At 42.4% G+C, this 22,396-nt stretch overlaps 1 protein-coding gene across 1 annotated transcript in view; it reads left to right on the top strand.

Moving 5' to 3' along the window:
• The window catches only part of TPH2 (tryptophan hydroxylase 2), a 97,927-nt gene extending 76,935 nt beyond the window's left edge, over positions 1-20,992 (top strand). Inside the window, exons 9-11 of the mRNA XM_032347012.1 lie at positions 10,630-10,725; positions 19,362-19,495; positions 19,627-20,992. Of these exons, the coding sequence (XP_032202903.1) occupies positions 10,630-10,725; positions 19,362-19,495; positions 19,627-19,801 (405 nt within the window). The 3' untranslated portion in view covers positions 19,802-20,992. The remainder of the gene's footprint in view (positions 1-10,629; positions 10,726-19,361; positions 19,496-19,626) is intronic.
• Positions 20,993-22,396: the final 1,404 nt, after the last annotated feature.

Here is a 22,396-nt window from a genome sequence, read left to right as displayed (position 1 = left end):
TGTCTGTCGGATCTCATGTGTCAGCATCTGCTAAAGGAAGGTCTGGGCAGTGATGCCAGTAGAAATCTCTCATGGCTTCTACTTCTGAGCAGCCTGGGCCGTGAGGGCCCTCAGGGCCCGGGTCTGTCACAGTCGGACTCTCTCTATTCTGACAAAGCACAGTCTGCGTTTTTCCTGGCGAGTCTCCAGCTGGCCGCCGGGTTCAGACTTGGCCAGCTCCCGAAGGCCTGCGAGTAGGACAGCTCCTCCCATCCTTGCTGACTTGGGGGGCCATTGGCTGTTGTTGAAGAGAGGTCAGGGGACAGGTCCACTTCTGACGCTATAAGTGAAAATTGATGTGATGGCCACTGTTAGAAGGGTTTTCATCTTTATAGAAAAGTCTATAATATTGGTGAATTTGCTGATGGTAGTAGTTACTGCTTGGAAGATTGGCACTTACTCTGTTGCTCGGGCCACTGGGAAACTCTTCTCGTTTAACCATTTCCTTCCTTCTTCAAAACTGGCTGAGAACCTGCTACATGTCAGGCATGATGCTAGCGATCAGATATTAAACAATAAGAACAACCAAAACAAATCAGTCAGAGCCTGGTGGAGAGGACGGCAAGAAGACTGGCGATTTCCATGCAGACCTGCCCGTGCCACACTGGGAGAGAGAAGAGAGCCGCCTACACCCAGCAGGAATTAGGCAGGGGTGCTGGACAATGACCAGAGCATTCCATGCAGGGGGAAGGCAGCGTGCAAAGGCTTAGATGGGGAGCTGAAGAGAACATGGCCCACCTGCACAGCAGCATATTGTTCCCTGAGGGATGGACAATAGGGAGGAAGAAGGTTCAGAGACGAGGCTGGAGGAGGCAGGGGCTGGGTTGGGGAGGGTCTTTTTCTGCCATATGGAGAAGGAGTATCATTGGTGAAGGTCTGTAATTGGGCCAGGACATGGCCACTGTGACCTGATATTTAGTTCTGGGGATAGAGTCTTAGACTGAGTTTTGCCAGGGTATCAGGGCTGGTCCAATTGCTCTGGTGGCTCTGATGTTAAGTGAATGCTGACCATTCCTGTTAGTCCATGATACATCTTTTTTTTTTTTTTTTCCTACTTCTTCTCCTTTGTTAAAATTAAAAAAACAAAAACAAAAACAAAACAAAACCATTAAAGCCTGATGTAAAAATGAGTAAATGTTAAGTGATAAGTAAGGTGGCCTTCTTGGAAGTTGAAAATGCTCAGAGATAAGCTGAAGGACGGACAATAAAACTGAAATGGCCAGAGGGCTCTTAAACAAAATCATCCAATTGTTCGTGGAAGCAACCAGAAAGATATGGGAAGCAGTAGTTAAGAAACGCACAGAAAAAATCCCAATGAAAGCAGAGCTGCTGAAATCGCCTGTGTCGATGTTTCTTCAATAAAAGTTGTTTTCTGCTGACGCTTTTCTTCCCCCTACGGATGTTCCTCTTATATTTGATGATCAATTTTCCACAAGGTTTGCTATAATGTTTCCTCAGAGCTTAGGTTTTTACATTTTAATTCATTCAATGGCAGTTCTTAACCTAAGACAATATACGCCGTTTCCACAACTCAGGATCACTGTTTTCTAGCTGACAAGATGCTACTCAAATCTCAACTGTCCTCTTTTTCTCTACTTGTTTTTGTCTGTCGTGATTTGAGGAGAACCCCTGGCGAAAGAAGCCATCTCTGTCAGTTCAAGTGGATCCTATGATCTAGTACATTCCATAATTTGACTCACCTCTACCTTCCTTTGATGCTCATTTTGGGTCCCCAGAAGTCACCCCCCCGACCCAGCCTCTTGATACGACTCTTTCTGCTAACTTCCACACTTCCCAAAGCCCTTCTAAGATTCTATTAATCCTTCAAAGTCCAGTACAGACTTCATGTTCTTTGTGCTCTGAGACAGATAAGCACAGTGCAGTTAGTTTCAAGACAGAGTGAGTTTGCAGCAAGAGAAAAAACAGCAGGTTTTCTTTAATTATTATTTTTATATTAATCTGGTCTCCCCAGCCATATTGCACATTTCTCGAGCACCGGGATCACATCTTTCTCTATTTTTGGAGTCTCACCTGGAGTTTAGCACAGGAAAATTGAGTAAATATCAATTCAGAAAGTGTGTCTGGAGTAGGTTGTGGCTTGCCAAGAGCCACAGAGATGTGCAGAGATCAGGGTGTAGCTACCATCACACAAGGCATCAGGACAGTAGTCTTTGGAATCTGCACAGCCACTGCGCTGCCCACCTTTGCCCCCCCAGGTCTGTGAACATGGGAGCAGCGGCTTCCTTCTGCTGGAGGGGCTTTGAGATGTGCCTGTAACCCCAGGACTGCAGCTGACCAACGGATGGGTTCTAGCTCTCAGTTCTGAGTGTCTCTTACAGTTGTGTTTTACACAGGACTAGTTGGGGCCAAATATCAAAGCACGTGAAATCCGCCTTTCTGCTGTCTCTTGAAGCTCCGTCCCAGAGCCCTTCCCCACTCCAGACACCTTGCTCTGGGGACACCGCCCTGCGGTAGTCACAGCCTCCTAGTGGGATGTGGCTTTCTGTGCTACTCTGGGGAGTGTCTGCAGACTAAATGGTCAAAGAAACAACAGAAACAGAGATCTGGTGATTGGGGCGGGGGACACATTTCAGGGACTTGAGCCTCTTCTGTGGCTGAAACAGTGCAGTCCCTGTGTTCACTTCTGATCGCCGATGGTGATTTGTATTGTCTTGACATTTCTGTCCCAAAGCTTCTGGTTTAGCTATCACACCTCATTCCAGTCCCAATCCTGTTGTCATTTGCAATTTAATTGAGATGAAGGGAATTGGGGCCAAAGGAGAGAAGTTACCTGCTGCTGCTTATAAACTGAAAGGTTGATGGAACTAAAATTCAAACCCCAGTAGCGGGGACTGGGTGGGAGAGGGGTGAATTTGAGGAGACCTGGAATGGTTCCACCTTTCAAGCAGTCCTCAAGTGTGTATTTTGATGTGCTACTTGTTTGAGCTAAGATGGAGAGATGTTAGAGAAAGCACTGTGAATTGGGGGCTTAAAAAGAATTTTTTTTTGCACCTATTAGAGGTGCAGACCCTGATGTTAGAACATCTTTGAAGAGCATTCTTCCTTTATTCATTTGTTAGGATCCAGACACCAAATAGAACAGATGCATGCAACACTTGTACAAGAATGGGGTTCTGAGGTCCCAGCTCTATAGTCAGGCACTGAGTATTTTTTTTAAAAATTTCATTTATTTATTTGACAGACAGAAACCACAAGTAGGCAGAGAAGCAGGCAGAGAGAAGGCGTGGGAGGGGGAGGCAGGCTCCCTGCTGAGCAGAGAGCCCGATTCGGGGCTTGATCCCAGTACCCTGAGATCATGACCTGAGCTGAAGGCAGAGGCTTAACCCACTGAGTCACCCAGGCACTCCGTCAGGCACTGAGTATTATGTGCCAGGTTATAGAGCAGTGGTGATGATGGTGTAGGGAGGGTGTGAGGATGGAACCTAGAAGCTGGGGCAGCATGGGAGTGGGGAACCTGGGGAGGGCGGAGTTATAGGTCTACACCCACTCTGGGATTTCATTATTTCAACAGCAGGAACTGCTTTGCCCCTGTGACTGACTGACCGGCACCCTACATTCATAAGTGTGCTTTGTTGATGGAGAAAGAACTGTGGATTTGAAGTTAGGAAATGAGCTTAATTCCTAGCCCTGCCTACTACAAGTTGTGGAATCTAGGAAAATCACTGGAATGTTGAGTCTCAGTCTTCCCATCTATAAAATGGGAACATGTAGTAATAACTGCTCTATCTCAAGTTACAGTAAGATCATGAGTTCGTAGTAAAGTGAAATCCATGAGAATGCATCATTAAACTGGGACATCTGGCTAAGTTTCCTGTTATCTTGATGTTTTAGCATCATTGCTAAACTGCTTAGTGATAACTTCGAGTATGGAAATGTTTAGGTTTGTCTGCTCAAGTGTCAAATTTTATATTTTTGTGTTTTCTGATTTGTTTGGTCTGAATTTTATGTATTTTTTTCATGTTCTCCTGTTATGTTAGGGTATGGGCTTAACACTACATAAGTAAACTTTGGACTGTGTACAAGATAAGGATAAATAAGATTTCAGTGAGGGCCTGAGATTCTTTTAGATGTAAAGCAATTCGAATTTAGCATGGAACTTTTTGCTATGTTTAACACATCTCAGGGCTTTTCTAAACTTTCTTTGCTAGCTTTGTGCTTGTGTCCTGGATATGTGGATAACTGAATTCTATATGTGGAAGGATATATGTGATTATTTAAAAATATATACTACCTATATGTAAAGATCAGATTTTTAGTCAAAGTGGTAGAGAAAATATATCATTTACTCCCTCCTTCAGGCACTTACTAAGTGAGGTGTGGAAACCACTTTCCTGGAGAAAGTGAAAGAAGTAGACAACTGGGCTTCTTTCTAGAAGTTTGTGGGCACTCTTTCAATCCAATTTAAGAATACAGAATGACTCTCAGGAAGAGGAGATATAATTATTTCAAGGGATGCAGGTGGTGGGGGGAAGTGGGAGGCAAAAGGGCCCTTTAGGAAGGCAATTGGAATACTAAATGTCTTTTTCATCAAGAGTTCTTTGAGGGGTTCCTGGATGGCTCAGTCGGTTAAGCATCTCCCTACTGCTGAGGTCATAATCTCAGGTCCTGAGATCGAGTCCCGCATTGGGCTCCCTGCTCAGCTGGAAGTCTGTTTCTCCCTCTGTGATTTCGCTCTCTCTCAAATAAGTAAATAAAATCATTAAAAAAAAAAGAGTTCTTTGAAAAAGTTGTATTTCTCTCTGATTGGAATATGTGCCTTAGCAAAAGCTTCAGGTGCCTAACACCAGACAGCAAAAATATGTTGCAGCATTTGATTTTGGAAGTCACCATGCCAGGCCAGTGTGTATTTGCTGGTCTGTCCAGTGTCTATGAACTTGGTTCCCTCAAGTTCATAGCCCGTGTGGCTAGACCTCATCTGTTGAGAGAGTGGTGTACTACCAGTAGTGACCTGAAGATGGCAGCATTGGGTGCCCTATCTCATTTTCCTAAGCACCTGCTCTGCCTGGTACATTCTGTAGCTCTGTTCCATAGCAGTGTTTGGATTTCAGATTGTCAGTCAGAATTTTTTTCTGCTTAATGACTTGCATGTATGTAAATTATTCTGCTTTTCTTCTGTGGAAGAGGTCCGCTCTATCACTCATGTTTTGGTTTTCAGCTAATGATTATATGTAATTATATTCAAGTAAAATATTTAGAAATAATTACATATATTAGTGGTATGTAAAATTTGGAATTCATGAACATCGGCTTTGATGAAAGGTACCTCTTAATTGGGAGGTGATAATCTCAGTGTTATTTGTTTCTGTTTGAAAGACATTAGTGGCCAAGAATCTGCAATTCTCTTTTTACAGGTGTTCTTGTAATGTTCCTGTTTTTTTTTTTTTTTTTTTTTTTTTTTTTGTGGTTGTTGTTTTCGTTTTGTTTTACTAATAGGTAGGATATTTATTTGGCAAATCTCTAGGGAACATATTATAGATCCACATCTGGAGAATGCTCTAAAGAAAACAAATTGTATTTTCTTAAAATTTGGGGATGCAATTAGTTATCCTTGAATTCCAAAAGGTCTCCAAGGGGTCAGCCAGTCCAACTCTAAGCAGGCTTTGCTTTCAAAACCAGGCAGAAGAAAGATGCATCTGTCCTGGCTTCTCCGTCAGTGATCACTCCCAGGGCACAGTCTTGTGAGATCTCCACTAGTCTTGAAAACAGAAAAGAATTGTCCTGAGCACGTCCATAATTAAAATTTTGCCAACATCTGAGGTTCAGGTACATTTTGCCATTTCTCTTTATCTGTTAGCCACACATGGAGCTGCAAATGGAAAACCGTCTTAAAGCCAAAGGTCTAATTCTCTCGGGGGAAGAGGCTGTAGAAGTTAGCATGTAGGCTTTCCTTGGTTGAGGACAACAGAGAGTAAAAGAACAGATGGAGCTTTGTAAAGTCAAAGTTTCTGGAAGGACTCCCAGACCAGGTATGGGGCCAGAGAGCACTCTGAATAATGCGAAGGAAGATTCACAGTGGCTCTTCCCTCTGAGCTTGCCCTGATTCTAGAAACACGTGGACCAAAGACACACTGATAGATGTAACTTTGAACCTTTAGTTGAGTTGATGCAGACCTTTAAATTCCTGTTTTAAAATAGGTTAGGGATGCCAGATCTATGTGAAGACCGTGCGTGTGGCTCCCCAGACATTCTTAGAGGCTCTCTCAGCCTGTTTTGATTTAGATCATTCTGTATGTACTGATGTAGCATAAGGAAAAGTAAAAATGCCCTTACTAGGCTGACCTGAATGCTCCTGTAGCTGGCTCCGTATGGCTATTTTGGAGGCTTTTGAACATGACAGCGTGCTCTCTCTCTCCCTCTTTCTTTATTTTTTTTTCTTTCTCTCTCTCTCTCTCTTTTTTTTTTTTTTTTTTTTACAAACTCTTCTGTATTTATATGTTAAGCCTCCAAGGGTTTTACCTCATGCACTATAAATGGAATATATATTAGGGAAATCAACCAAAAACACACTAAGAAGTTGCCATGAAACTCTAGTTTTCCTCTTTTAGACTTTTATTTCTCCATTTTGGTGGTAAGGGAGAACCACGCATCTATTAATCTTTTATCTAGAAACTTTCCAATGTGACAGAGGTCGAGCTCTTTCAAATTTGGAGCTCTGGATCTCTTAAATGTCACCATCTAGACCTGTCCTGGGGTAAATCACTTTATCTCCTTAAACTTGAATTTTCCTTTTGGTGAAATGGGAGGTTGAACTTCCAGAACTCTTGTTCTATGACAATACAATCACTTCTCTTCATTGTGCCCAGGATTGTGCAAGACTGTTTTGGAGGATGGGTGTGCCTGAGGGCCTCTGTTGGTTAAGCCTCCGACTCTTGATTTCAGCTCAGGTCTTGATCTCAGTGTTGTGATTCAAGCCTCGTGTTGGGCTCCTCACTGACCATGGAGCCTACTTTAAAAAATAAAAACATTATATATATATATCAAAATTTGGGATGGGGAGACAGACTTGAGGGCTGTATTTTAACTTTTCGACACATACTCAGATCTCTTATTTTGGTTCTTCTGCTGAGGTCTCTGTGATACTGACTTCTCCCCAAGCCCTGCACCCCCTGGCCCAAGTCCTTTTCCAAGTCATTCACCTCCTAGCTCCTTGGCTGCCTCTGCCTCCTCACTGATCTCTCTGCTTCTACTCTTGCCCCACCAACGGCCTGTTCTGTACCCAGCATCGGCACAATCTTCTGAAATGAAATCAGAACATGTCTGTCTGTTGCCTGAAACCCCTCCCATGACTTCCCACTGCCCTTAGAAATACAAATCTGTTCCTGCCTTTGCACCTGCCTCCTCAGCTGGGAATGCTCTTTCTCGAATATCTTGCACAAAGGGCTGCTTTTCAAGTGGATTCCGGCTTAAATATCACTCCCTCAGAGAGGCCTTCCTTGACCACTTTGTCTAAAGCAGTCATCTCTGCTGCTTAATACCAGACACATTATGTGGATTTATTATTTATATAGTATATCCCACCTGTAACTATCCCGTATATCGATTTTTGTTGTTGTTATATATCATCCTAGTAGCAAATAGGCTTCATGGGATTAAGGACTTTGTTGCTGTGTGCATTGCATATCCTTAGCAGCTAAAGCAAATTCTGGAATATAATAGGTGCTCAAGGAGTGTTTATAGAATGAATGAATGAATGGATGGATGTCATGGGTAGAAAAACTACATGCCAGAGAGGTTATGGTCACAGAGCTAATTAAAAGTGGGGCCAAAGAAGACATGAAGAGACATTTCTCTAAAGAAGACATCTAGATGGCCAACAGACACATGAAAAAATGCTCCACATCCCTGGGCATCAGGGAAATACAAATCAAAACCACAGTGAGATACCACCTCACACCAGTCGGAATGGCTAAAATTAACAAGGCAGGAATTGACAGATGTTGATGAGGATGCAGAGAAAGGAGAAGCCTCTTGCACTGCTGGTGGGAACACAGACTGGTGCAGCCACTCTGGAATACAGTAGGGAGGTTCCTCAAAAAGTTAGAAATAGAGCTACCCTATGACCCAGCAAATTGCACTAGTAGGTATTTACCCAAAGGATACAAACATAGTGATTTGAAGGGGCAACTGCATCCCAGTGTTTATAGCAGCAATGTCCACAATAGTCAAATCATGGAACGAGCCCAGATATCTGTCAACAGATATATGGATAAAGAAGATATGGTATACACACACACACACACACACACACACACACACACACACACACACACAATGGAACATTCCTCAGCCATCAAAAAGAATGAAATCTTACCATTTGCAATAACCTGGAACTAGAGGGCATTAGGCTAAGTGAAACAAGTCAGTCAGAGAAAGACAAATATCGTATGATTTCACTCATACGTGGAATTTAAGAAACAAAACAGATAAACATAGGGGAAGGGAGGGAAAAATAAAATAAGGCAAAATCAGAGAGGGAGACAAACCATGAAATTCTTAACTGTACGGAATAAACTTGAGTGTGGCTGGTGGTGGACATTAAGGGGGACATGGGATTTAATGAGCCCTGGGTGCTCTACCCAACTGATGAATCACTAAACTTGACACCTGAAACTAGTAATACACTATGTGTTAATTAATAGAAAAAAAAAAAAAAGAAGCAGGGCTGAGACTAGAGCTCAGGTCCCTTCCTGTCTTTCTTCCTGGTCACACTGCCACACAGCAAACCTGACTTAGAGATAATTCTCTCATTTGCTAGTTATTCACCAACTATTTATTGCACCCTTGGTATGTTTCAGACAAAATTCTGTATCAGTGGTTCTGAGGCAGAAGAGAGTTGGTCCCCTGGGAACATTTTTTAATGTCTAGAGACCTTTTTAGCTGTTGCAAGCAGGGTGGGGGCTGCTGCTGACATCTCGTCGGTGGAGGTCAGGGGTGCTGTCCTACAAAGCACAGAGTTTAGGGTGGGGAGACACATGACTATGGGGAACATACATACGGAAATTAAAGACCATGTCAAAAAGAGGGCATGATGGAAAAGAGAGAACATTCAGAGCAGGGTAAGCGGGAGAGCTGACGGGCATTGCGGGTACTGATGGGGGTAGGAAGGACTCTAATTTTAGCCCTCTGCGAAGGTGAATCAGGAAAGGAAGTTTTCCTCGAGAGGTTGAGCGCCACGACCTGCAAAAACCAGTCCTTCGGGGTCATCCCACTCGACCTCCCAGATCCTCCTCACACCTAAAAAGTACAAAACCCTTCTGAACCAGGGGACATCTCAACCTCCAAATGAAAATAGAGCAAACTGCCGTGGGCCAGATATAATTACCATTTTCCACTTTCCAGGGGTGTGTAAATTCTTCCTTCTCAACACTGTCAGTGCTCTGTCGTCACTCATGCAGGACAGTGTTAATCTGATGCAGTTCGCTCGCTCATTGTCAACTTCTCACTTTTCTCTTGGGCAAGAGTAGTGTGATTTCAGCCTCTCTCAAGAGCATCCTGAGATTTTTGGTTGTGCAGAGGTTTCTGTCTGTCTAGGTTGGTTTCCTAAAATCAACAGAAACAGTTATAGACTTCAGTGTCTTGGGAAAGCTGTAGTAGTTGATGCTGGCAAAACTCAGTCAATGAAGTGGTTCTTACTATATGTATACATATATATATATATATATATTTTTTTTTACATATACACACATATACGTGTATCTATGTGTGTAACATATGTAAATATACATGTAAGATCTTGCTAAAAAAATCATACTAAAATTTTGGTTGGGTAACTTGGTAAGTGTGTACTTGCTCTTTTGGTCTCTCTCTTGTTTCTTTACCACAATTCTTTGCCTAGCATTGGCACCTGGTAGGTACTCACCAAATGCTTGCTGAATGAATAAACAAACTGCAAAAATCAGTTTGGAATTACTGGGTTCCAAGTTATTTTTCCACATTTCCATGAACTTTTTTATGTTAGCTGAAACACAACTTGGTAAACAGTAACATGTTCTATTTTTTTTTTTAAGATTAATTAATTTATTTTAGAGAGATAGAGAGTGTGCATGGGAGGAGCGGCAGAGAGAGAGAATGTCCAAGCAGACTCCTGCTGAGCATGGAGCCCTGTGTGCTGCTTGATCCCATGACCCATGAGATCAAGATCTGAGCCAAAACCAAGAGTCAGACACTTAAGAGACTGAGCCACCCAGGTGCCCCAACAGTAGCATATTCTTACAGTGTTATGACTGTGACATATTCATTTATTTCTAAGTCTGTGATTTTTAAAAAATTATTGCTGGGAATATGATTTGACTTATGGGGTTTCTGAATCTGCTAAGCATAAATCTCTTAGTAATGAATACGTTTTCCATACACATTTAGCCTAGGGAGGGATTATTAAGCAAGGGAATAGATTTCAATGAATATTCTTAATTCAAATGTGTTTAAATTGACACTGTTGAAGAAACTATGCCCAGTGCACCATTTTATTTTGGGTGCCATTTTATTCTATAGAAGAACAACATTGACTAGTTCTCTGGATGTATGTCCATGTCTTTTTCTTTTCTTTTTTTTTTTTTTTTTATTTTTCAGTGTTATTTTTTCACAATCGAGTTTGGCCTTTGCAAGCAAGAAGGGCAACTGCGGGCATATGGAGCAGGACTCCTTTCCTCCATTGGAGAATTAAAGGTATGAAGCTGTGAATGAAAACATCCTTCCCAGGCAAACTGGTTCAAGGTCATGGAAATATTGATTTGTTTGTCTGAGCAGTTCTACTCGTAGGTACCCCATAAATATTTAATACAGAGGATTTGGCACCTCAGATGTGGGTACTGACCTAACTTTTTGCACTTCTGAAAATGGGTCATGCCTTTCTAGGTTTGTGGTGTGACTCAGATGGTCGAGCAGCCATGTGCACAGACCAACAGGAAGGACGAATGTATGCTCAAATGTTGGATAACATATGACTGGCCTAAACTGAGTGCTGAAAAGTGGGCAGCCAAGTTAGCAGTGATCCTCCTGATTGAAATTTCCTTGCAAGGATATCTTGGGTATTTTCACTTCTGTTATCCCCGTGGCTCCCATGGATACCCTAGAATTTACTCCTCCAAGAGAAATTTGAGATTATTTTAGCCTCTTCAAAATTAATGTGTATTAAAACATTTGTGGACACATACAATTTGGAAAAAAAAATCTAAATGAACCTACATTCAGAAAGGTAGCTAATAGGTATAGTAATGCCTAAGGAATGCTATTTTTTTTTTTTTTTTTTTTTGGTCTTAAAAGACAATAAAGGGATGCTGGGTGGCTCAGTTGGTTAAAATGCAGTAAATTGGTCATTTATTCAGAAGTGTTGGGGCCTGGATCATTTGATAATTTAAATATCCTGGTTACTTAAGAATTGCTGTGCATACCATGGGAAGGTAACAAGTTTTGGTGAATTTAGAATGCAGTATGATGTATAATCTGGAAATGGTACTAAACATAGATTAATCTTTCTTTGATTACTGAGACTAAGATCAGGATTATTGACTAAGCGGAGGTTGTTATTTGGGCCTTGTTTATCCTTATATAATATAGTTGGCAAATAGATGACTATTGGAACTTTTTGGTTGTTTATATTCTTGAAAGGTACAGTGTTAACTGTTGTCTTATTGAGTGTTCACTTTATGATTCCATTCAGGCATTCATTAATTCCTCAAACATTTGGTTGAGTACCTACTATGTGCCATGTACTGTGCCAGTCACTGGGGATATAAATAATGAAGAAGGAGGAGTAGAGGAGGAGGAGGAGGAGAGGGAGGAGAAAGAAGAGGAGGAGGAGGGGGAGGAGTGGGAGGAGAAGGAGAAGGAGAAGAAGAACACTTAAGTGGACACTTAAGCAGACCTCAATTAGTATTGTAGGTGCTTTAAACATATTAATGCACTTATTTCTCATAACAACCCTATGAGATAATCAGTATTATTATCATAGATGAGAAAACGGAAGCACAAAGATTAAGGAGCTTGCCCAAGATCACACAGCTAATGCATGTTGGAGCTGGACCCAAGGCCAGGTGGTCTACCCTGCAGGATCCCAGCCCTTAACCAGTAGGCTGTACTTCCTGGGGTCCCTGTTATCAGAGGGTTTACTTTCTAGTGCAAGGGCTAAGCAGCCAGTCGGATAATGCCAAGTGTGACACATGGGCCTGGCACTTACTGGGTCATGCCGGGGAAGGCTCCGGACAAGGGCCTTGCTGCCCACGCTGACTCCTGAGGAGTGGAAAAGATGAATGAGGAGTGGATGAGATGCACAGAACAGTTGAGTGGACAGCAGCATGTGTGCTCTTGTCAAATTCTGGCCTGTTTGGGTTGCTGCTGGAGCTCCATGTAGCTGGAATAGATGATAACATTTCACATGACAAAAGCCTGATGTAATGTGTTGATTTTTTTTTTTTTAAACAAAGTTCTGTACAGCAACAAAAAAGCCACTTGGAGTTGATTTCAGTACAGCGGCCAAAGCCCACAGCAATAGCATGATGTCATATCCCTGGAAGACCCATGCCTTCTGTAGAATGCTTCTTGATTTCCATGAGAAAAGAATTAGAAAATGATTTAGCTCTTGAGCTACATCTATTTACATTCTCAGAAGGTTTATAAATGATGCCAGAAACAAAAGAAACAAATCTCTCTCATTGCCCTGACTTTCGACAGGGTCCTCTAATCGGGTTAATGGGGCATGTATAGGCAGCATTGGGTTGAGTGTGTTGTTTTTGTTCCTATTGGTGTGGACAGAAATGTCTGGAAATGGAAATCAGCCAGGGCTACGTACACCAAAGGGCATTGTCTGCCGTGAATCTTGTTCTGGTCCATCACCTCTGGTCATTAGCATTCTTCCATTCTCAAACTTCTCCACTCCAACTTCCCAGTGATTGCTACTTTGGACCATTTTTACAATTCAGAAATTCTTGCTATGAGAAGTATCTCCTGGTGACTCACGGAGAATACAAAACACAAGATGCTTCCCATACCTCCTTCCCTCTCCTAATCTCCGCTACAATCTCTGCAAATGTCCAGAACTCTCTCACAGCTTCTGAGTACTTTTGTCTAACTTCTAATTGAACGGACACAGGATAATTCTGAACTCAGGATAGGGAGATAGCTTTAGTGAGAGCACTATAAAAATTCCTGTGTAAAACACACTTAACAATTTCGAAAGTAGTTACCTTTTGCAGTGGAAGATCTCTTGTTTCCAGCTGTAGCCTAAATGTAGGTCCCAGCTAAGCTGTGGGAGGTTTTGGTGTAATCTTTATTACTTTTACATAAATATCCATAATGCACCTTCTTTCCTTGAACAGAACACTTTTTAAAATTTGCTTTAAGAGGCTAAATTTTCCTGGGTGTAGGTGTTGTACTTCAGAGCTGACCAAGTACTCCCAAGGGGTGTATGTATAGTTCGGAGGATAACTTTCATTTTCCCTCTTATTTTTTCAATGATTAGAATGCTTGTTTTTTGACAGTCTTTGGAGAGAGAACCTAAATATGGAAAAGCTTGTACAAGCTACATCTGATAGCACAAAGACTTCTTTTAACCTCATCAGTGGCTGCCCTCTCTCTTCTCTGTTCTGTGATATATTTTTGGGAATTCTAAAAGTGTGTTTTGGTAGGGCCTCTACCATACCTTCATCACTCTGGGGAGCAGCTGATAATGAGCTAACTCATTTGGAAGTCTGACTTTAAAAAAAGGTTGAAAGTAGGATGATTGATTGGTGTTTATCCATAGCATAGGTCTTTCACACTTTTTCTATCTCAGAATTGACCCTACTATATTATGTCTCATTTTTAAATTTATTATGCACTCATTTATTTATTCACTTTATTCAACAAAGCTACAATTAAAGTTCTAATGTTTCAAGGAACTTGGAGTCTCTAGTAGGGAGATTCTAAGAAAGTGGTTGATAGACGTCGCTGTCGAATTCAAGCGTCATAGGCAAGCAACAGTGACGTTTGTTCCTGGTGGTGGTAGGAAATGATTGCTAACTGATGAAACGGCTGAGTCTTATCCTAAAACGTTAATACGTCTAAAAAGCAAAAAGGCAATTTCTCCTTTTTTTATGGGTAAAGGTAAAGTCTAGTTCTCTATTTCCTTAAGGGCATGGATTAGATTTTTTTGAAAACAGCCTTAGCACCTACCCCGTAGTAGTTGCTGAAACAGTACATACCAATCCATCTATTCTGCTTTTCAGGTTTTGACAAAGCTGATAGTTTTAAATTTTTTAATTATTATTATTTTTTCAGCTCTTGTTTTAGGACCTCCTTGCACACTGACTTTATCATACTGTCTTTTTAATAGACTAATTAGCATTCAGAGAACAGACTTGTGTTTATTACAATCATTCATGTTTATAGCCATTTGCGGCAGCTCCGCCCAGTGGCTAGAATTCCCACTAGGCCGTATAGAAGAGGCTGGAGGCACCTGTGGATCCTGTCAGCGGTATGGCTAGAGTTAGGACTCACCACTGCAGAGCTCTCCCACTTTTTCCCTGCACAGATGGCTCATAACTCCCTCCCCACCACCCACCTTTTCCTGAAACCAGCACTGTTAGTAAAGACAGAGCAAACTCTGGAGCATGGGGAGTTGGAAACAGGTCTTTAGCTTTTATAAAGAGATTGTTTGAAGAGGGAGTTTTTTCCCCTTATGCCTGCAGCTTATTCAAATTGATGAAACTTGCAACATCACTGATTTAAAAAAAAAAAAGGTGTGATGCCATTATCACCAGATTGAGCAATAGCAGTGTGGATGTCACTTTGTACTTGGTTACTAGGAGGGACATTTGAGGGAAGTTCAAAAAATATTATCTACATGCATGCATATGTACATATATAAATGTATATATTTTCTGTTATGATGGAGAAAAGAAGATTACAATGTGAACATGGGAGTGTTTGCAAATTCTTATTTAGAATCTAGGGCCCAAATTACCTCTAAACCTGACTTCACACTTGACTTTTTTCCCAACTTAAACCAGTCCTAATATAGAGGGTGATGATCACAGGATTTCCATGGAGAATAGTTGAGGTAGTAACTCAGTGCCTGCAAAGGCAGGTGGTTGGGAGGAAGGAAGATTTTAAATTGAACTTAGGGGAGGCACTGTTGTAGTCTGAAACCTGGAAGCCTCATAGCAGGGGCCATGTTATTTTCTCTGTGGGTTCTGGACCCCTGGGGGAGAAGAGCCACACCAGTGGTGACAGGCGGGGTTGAATGCCATCATCTCCAGGCTGAACTGTCCATGATCACTTAGTAAACCAGGCACTCCCATGAGCCAAGTGCTTTGTATGCATTACCTCTTTTAATCCCCCCCCCTTTTTTTTTAAAGACTTACTTATTGAGAGAGAGAGAGCAACTGGGCGGGGTGGGGGGGGGGAAGAAAAGCAGACTCCCCGTGGAGTGCAGAGCACCATGTGCCACTCGATCTCAACCACCTGAGCTGAAATCAAGAGTCAGCCACTCAACTGACGGAGCCACTCAGGCGCCCCTCGTTTCTTACCACAACCCTGGCTTACAGATACCCCCATTTCCAAGACGAATACTAGACTAGACTTACAGGGTGGGATAACTTACCCAAAGTCATGCAGAAACTTTAGATAACAACTGGTTCTAGGCAACTTGATGTTGCAAAAAGATTTTTGTATTTAAAAGGCTGGAATGACAAATAAGCCTTAATTTGTGCACCGAAGCCGATTAATTGCTAATGGCCACCTCTGTTGGGAAGGATGGGAAGGCCTTGCTGAGGCCAGTGGGAGAGGCGGCCACGGCCAGTCTGGGCCACTTGGGGCAGAGGGAGGAGAGGCCGGGAAATGCAATGTATCTGCAGGCCCTTTTCAAATGATACTGCAAGGAGAGCTTTGGAATTCATGTAGATCGGTCTTTTCAGTTTCTGAAAGAGGAAATTCTGTCCCCACCTGGGGAAGTTTCACTCCTCTGATATCATGCCTCTGGAACAATGTGTTTAGGACCCGGGTATCACAGCTCCCAGTCCTGCCTACTTGACTTTAGCACTCTGGGTAAATCCAAAATAGTCTTTTTAGAGAGACTTTGGATGATGGCAGGTGACGCTCAAGCACTCCTGCACTTTTCAAGTGATGTAAGACTAAAGGACCATCGGCCACATTCTCTTAGCCTTAGAAGGCCTCTGTCTGCTGAAGCCGGATGAGTTCCTGTGGACTTCAGGATACCAGACTGTTAACACTTTGGGAAGGAGTCACCACAGAGTTCCCTGGGGACATCAAGCAGTGCGGCTCAATGTTTATAGAGAATCCACTGTGGACACAGAAGGGAGGGCTGCTCCCTCAAGTTGAGGCAGCGGAGAGAGAGACATGACAGGAGCTCAACAGGGCTTCACCCCCTGGGGCATCAGTAGAGACATGGACCTTTCCTAGCCTTGAGGCCACACTCTAGTATTCAGGCTGCATGGATGTCCCTGGCAGGCAGCCCGCAGAAGAGCTCACTGTCGGGGAAATGCGACCCCTCACAGGTGTGAGCACCCCCTCATTTGTCGGCCTCACTCGGCGGTTGCCTCCCGAACTCCAGGCTCTTGTCATGCTCCAGGCTAATACAGGTACCACTATCATTCCCTTTTGTAATAGCCGACGAGCAGCGTTGGTCCCACACCCCATGGGTGGAGGGTCCCCAGTAGGTAGTTAGCATGTTGGACCCAGCAGGCTCCCGAGGGTAGACTGCCTTGTTGAGAGCTTGCAACACTCAGCTCCCAGTTTCTCCTTGGAATATTACATTCGGCAAGTGTGAAATGCATTGCCTGATGGTCTTTGCCTCAGGTTTCTTGAAGCCTGTCCTTGACTGTCCTTGAAGTCTGGGGCAGAGCGTTCTGCCCTCTGGGCTCTTTCCTGGTCCACTCTCCTCCTCTTTACTAGTTAAAATGACTACACAGGCTCATCTGAGTATCCAGTGGAATGTCACGTGACAGTTCTTTCTACAGCTGCACTGACTTCCGTCCCTGTTGCTGTAGACACACATTCGGGAGGCCTCTGTTATACATGGTGGCTGCCAAGCCTGCTAACGGCCCATCAAAGCATCTCAGACCCAAGCAGATGAGTTTTACCTCCTTCTCATCAGCAGTGGTTTAAGTGTTCTCACAGTCTGTCTGGCTGCTGCTCTGCCCACGTCCCTGATTGTGAGGATGAGAAAACAGAAAGATCAAGGACACTGAGTCAGTCACTGTCCTTCCTTTCCTATGTGCTGGTGGGGGACCGCACACTTAGAACAACGCACCGAAGTCAAGCACGCCCTGATTCCTCGGCTGCGAAGGAAGCCGCTTCTAATTCTGAGCACCACAGCAAGTTGGTAGGAAGCCTGTTCTTTGCAGAGCAGAGCCAGTTCTCCAAAAAAGACATTTGTTTCTCGAAACTGTGAAGTTGTTTTTAAAATGTGGACAGGGGGCACCTGGGAGGCTCAGTGGGTTAAGCCTCTGCCTTTGGCTCAGGTCATGATCTCAGGGTCCTGGGATTGAGCCCCGCATCAGGCTCTCTGCTAAGCAGGGAGCCTGCTTCTCTGCCTACCTGTGATCTCTCTGTCAAATAAATAAATAAAATCTTTAAAAAAAAATAAAATAAAATGTAGACAGAATTATTAGTCACGTGGAATCCAAATCCCCTGATGTTCACTGCCCTGGACTGAATCTAGCACAAACACATTTGCAGGTGTAGTGACCTTCTACTTCTAATGAAACTGTCCTGTGGGCCAAAAAGAATGTGTTCATTCCCAGAGGCCCTCCACGTCCCCTGATGCACGGATGCATCGATGTGGATAACACAACTTTGCGGGAATGCAAATCACATGTGGGCTAGGGCCGCGTGCCCTTTCTCAGACATGCCAGTTTTTTGGTTTGCAGTTACATTTTCAGACTTAGGGAACCGCAGCCTTATTCGTGGAAGGGTGCGAATCATGCCGTGCATTTTGAAATTGTTGGGGAATATACCAAGAAATGGAACGGGAAAGGTTTGTGGCATTTCTCTGGTTAATTCAGCAATGCACCTCTTACACTGGAAGGTGGAAAAGTACTTAGGGTGAAATCCAGAAGCTGGAATGCCATGTCTTCAGGAATCATCCCGCCCAAGCCTCTCCTTTACAGTTAGGGAAACAGAGGCACAGAGAGGTGAAAGACCATGGCGCAGTTACCCAGCGTGACAGCAGCAACATCTCGAGTGAAGCCCCTTTTCTCTCAGATCAGGGAGATTCCTGCTGCCCCTTCTTTCAGTCCGCCACTCTCCCCCAGCTAATTGAACCTTTCAGGAAAACACAACATCTAGAGGAGTATTTCTCAAAATAGACTTCACAACCGCTGGGGTTGGAATCACCTTGGATGCCTCTACCATGCAGATTTCTGGGACTTACCCAGACCTGCTAAATAAAATTGAGGCCGGGTATCTGTATTTTTTTTTTTTTCACAAGCCCCTCAGTCATTCTTCCGCACATGAGGGTTGAGAACCATTAACCCAGGGCTTATAAAAAGGCAGGTGGCACGTGGCAGGAAGTGACCACTCACTTTTAGCCTAGCTGAACTGATCTCGAGGAGATAATCATTCACTGTTCCTTGCTGTTCTCTGTGCCAGTCATGTAGTAAGTTGAATGGAGCTAATGATGGTTCAAAGAGTAATTGCACTGACTTCCCTGTTTTCCTAACGCCTGGTCTGAGCATAACTATAACTATTAATATGAGTTCTTTTTGCCTACCTGACAATATTTATCTGCGGCATTTTGCTCTGCTCTGCTTGCTGGAAGGGAAATGAATGCTTTGCAAGTATCCTTAAAATATCAAGCCCACTCCAGACTCTGTTGATACACAGTACCTGGCCTTAAAATGTCTCATAATGAGGCCACAAATAGTTCAGTCAGAGTCCCAATTACCTTTCCACGCAGGTAATTATTACTTCTGCCATTTGAGTGAAATTTCAGTACATTGCTTATGGCAATAAATTGAGGGCCATATTTATGTTCTCTCCTTGCTTCTATTCGTAGCATAGTTTTAAAATTCCATTTCTTTTGGGATATAGCTCCAAACTGTCCTTCCCTATGAATTTGTCTGATAATAAATAAAGTAATACCATAATCTCATCCCCACCCCCCCAGCTTCTAACAGACTTGAACAAAAGCAAACAAAAACGCAAACACTCAATTTACCCTGTGTAAGAGAGAGTACCATATTTCATGGCCGACTAGCAACTGAACAATTCTGTAAAAATACTGATCTGTGTTGTAGAAACACGACATCATGGCACTTTGGAAGTCTCATTACGGAGTTTAACAGGTTTTGTGGTATGTTTTGCAGCATGCTCTTTCTGACAAGGCATGTGTGAAAGCCTTTGACCCAAAGACAACTTGCTTACAGGAATGCCTTATCACCACTTTCCAGGAAGCCTACTTTGTTTCAGAAAGTTTTGAAGAAGCCAAAGAAAAGATGAGGTAGACTTGTTTTTCTTCCATCTACAGAAAATAACTTTTTATTTCTTCTGGCTCTGTTCCTTCCTTCTCTCTGTGTCTCTTCTACCTGTGAGAGTTGATCGCATATCCTTCTATCTCCGTTTATTTTGCAGGGACTTTGCAAAGTCAATTACCCGTCCCTTCTCCGTGTACTTCAATCCCTACACACAGAGTATTGAAATTCTGAAAGACACCCGAAGTATTGAAAATGTGGTGCAGGACCTTCGCAGTGATTTGAACACAGTGTGTGATGCCTTGAACAAAATGAACCAGTATCTGGGGATTTGATGCCTGGAACCAGTGTCATTGCCAGTGTGATCTTTTGGGGGCTTAGCAGCAATTCAGTCAATGTCATATAACACTGATGACTTTCTGTGTTGTGTCATGGCTTGGCTAGTAAGCATGCAATTCTGTATATCTCTATCTACGTGTAATTTACTATGTTAATGTGTGAAACATCATAAGGAACCCAGTGACTACAGATAACCACTCATTGTTTGAAATGTAACCTGTTTAAACGTCTTCAATAGATTTGACCTTTCCTGCTTGGTGTCCTTAACCAAACTGCAGCTCTTTAAAATTGGTAACAAATAGCCCTCTTCTGATTCTAGCTTATTACTTTTTCCTTCTCAGATCTGAGCTTTTCCCCTATGTTCATTAGATAAAATGAAAATAGCAGTGAAACTGTTTCTATAGCCCCAGTGTTTCCACAGCATTATTTGAGATAAACCCAGAATTGTGTGAAACCTCCCACCACATTAACAAAAGATTCAGTATTCTGTTTCAAAAGGGAAAACTAGTGAGCACACTAGTTGGAATGGGTTTTCAATTGAGTATTTATACAATGTAAGAAAAGAGAACATCTTACAAATGGAACAGATAGGGGACATTGACCATGTAGAAACTGAGGGGTGACATGCTTTCCAAAGAATTTTGGAAGAAAATGCTTCCAGAGGGGCCATTAGGAAACACTAAACGGTGGGCAAAAAAATCTTGAGACTATGAATTTTATGCTGGAATAAAGTAGATTATCATGCTCAATTGTTTAGCCCATTTCTCTTAGAGAACACTAATATCAGAGAGCTTTGATTTCAGAGCTGTGGAAATGGATCTCAGAGAGCTGAAGTGCTAGGCACAGTCAGCATGCACTAACATTTACAGCCTGCTGCACCCCACTTTTAGATCGCTGAGAAGTTCAACTTGGTGGATTTGTGTGTAGTCAGAGAAGGGAAACCAATACTTATCACAACTAAGGTTTTTCACTAAAGAGGATTTGGTTTGTGATCAAGGGCTGCCAGTAGTACAGCTGTCTCCCCCCACAGCTCCAAGCCAAGCCAGGTCTCTTGAGGACTTGTCCGGTTTGCCCAAAGTTTGGGCAGATTTGGGCCAATGGTAGTGATACACCACACATGTCTGGTTATCTCTGCCCTAAGAGGTATCATCAGGTGATTAAGTGAACAAATAAAAAACGACTGAATGCGTGAATAAGTTTCTTCTGATTCTCTGAACAAAAACAACCACGGTTCCTCTCACGCTCCTTTCGTCATACAGAATGCTGGGTGGGGGGAAGAGGGGCTGGGGGAAAGAAGAGAAGAAAAAGATGACCAAATGGTTTTTAAGTTAACAGCTCTAAAATATTTGCTTATGCAATTTCCAAGGTGTTCTTTTAATAACAAATTGCATGTAATTTCAAACTAATTGATACTCATACGGGGCCATTTGGAGTCAGAAACTTTTGGACTACATATACTCAGGGAAGACATGACAAAGAGTAAAAATATGACTCAGAGAGAGGTAGATGAAAATAAATCAGAGGTTTATAATAGAAGTTCCTTAACTCCTGAGGGAGGATCTTTCATTTCTGAAGGATTCTTGGAACAACTGAGTTTTGGAAGGGGATTTGGTAGACAGAAAGTGAGAGTCATGCAACTTAAAATGCAATTTTGTAAATTATGTTCAGTTAGACACCGTATAGTACATAATTAGTTTTTGATTCATTAGTTAAGTATAACACCTAGTACTTCAATGCTATTTTAGATGAAAGAGATGGTGCCTTGAAAAATTATTGGTGTTAGAGAAATGTTGAGCTAGCTGAACCAAGAGGACCTAGAATGATCTAGTAGTTGCGCATTTCAGTAATTTTATAGGTCCCCCAATACATAATTTTTTATATCTTGTTCGCTAGATTTAGATGATCTTGAGTAATTATCTACTTATAAATACTAACCTAGAATAACCCAGAACAATAAATCCAGAAATTTCCAGAACTAGTTGCTGAATTTTCTCAAAGAAGGAAATTGGCTGAGAAACTCTTATTGTTTGCCTTCTATGTTGTTTACGTAATTTGGGTTTGCTTTACCCACCCTTACAAAAAAGCTGTAAATAGCCATTAGGTTTTTTCCCTTCCAGCCCCATGAAAGGGGAGGTTTTCAGCTAAGTGGACTGAAAGAAGAATTATAATTAATTATAAACAAACGCCCTCAACAAAAATAATGTTTGAGCTATCTTCTGATTTGGCTTGTAGTGGCATCTTTTCTTTTCTTTTAATATGTGCAAAATCTATGTTGTTTCAAAAATAGAAGAGTTGCAAAGTAAATAGGCTTTCCCACAGAGCTTATGTAGGTATCATACACGGTGGAGGAATTACTTGATTCTTTTTAGACTTGTTCTCCATTTGGAAAATCAGTAATGATGGTTTTCACCGTGTGAAACAATGGAATCATGGTTTTCATTTGTTGTGAGCATTTAACACACAAATGCCATTACAACTAATGGTGGGAAAAATCCTATAAAATTTAATGGCCATCGTAGGAAAAGTGTTGGCAGAAAAAGTCCCCAAATGGAAATCGTACAACAAGATAATCACAGCTAGCTTCTCATCAT

The sequence above is a fragment of the Mustela erminea genome, chromosome 6, assembly GCF_009829155.1.
Source record: "Mustela erminea isolate mMusErm1 chromosome 6, mMusErm1.Pri, whole genome shotgun sequence".
Taxonomy (NCBI): Eukaryota; Metazoa; Chordata; class Mammalia; order Carnivora; family Mustelidae; genus Mustela; species Mustela erminea.
The sequence above is the reverse complement of the archived record's forward strand: the minus strand, read 5'-3'. Positions and strand labels throughout refer to the sequence as shown.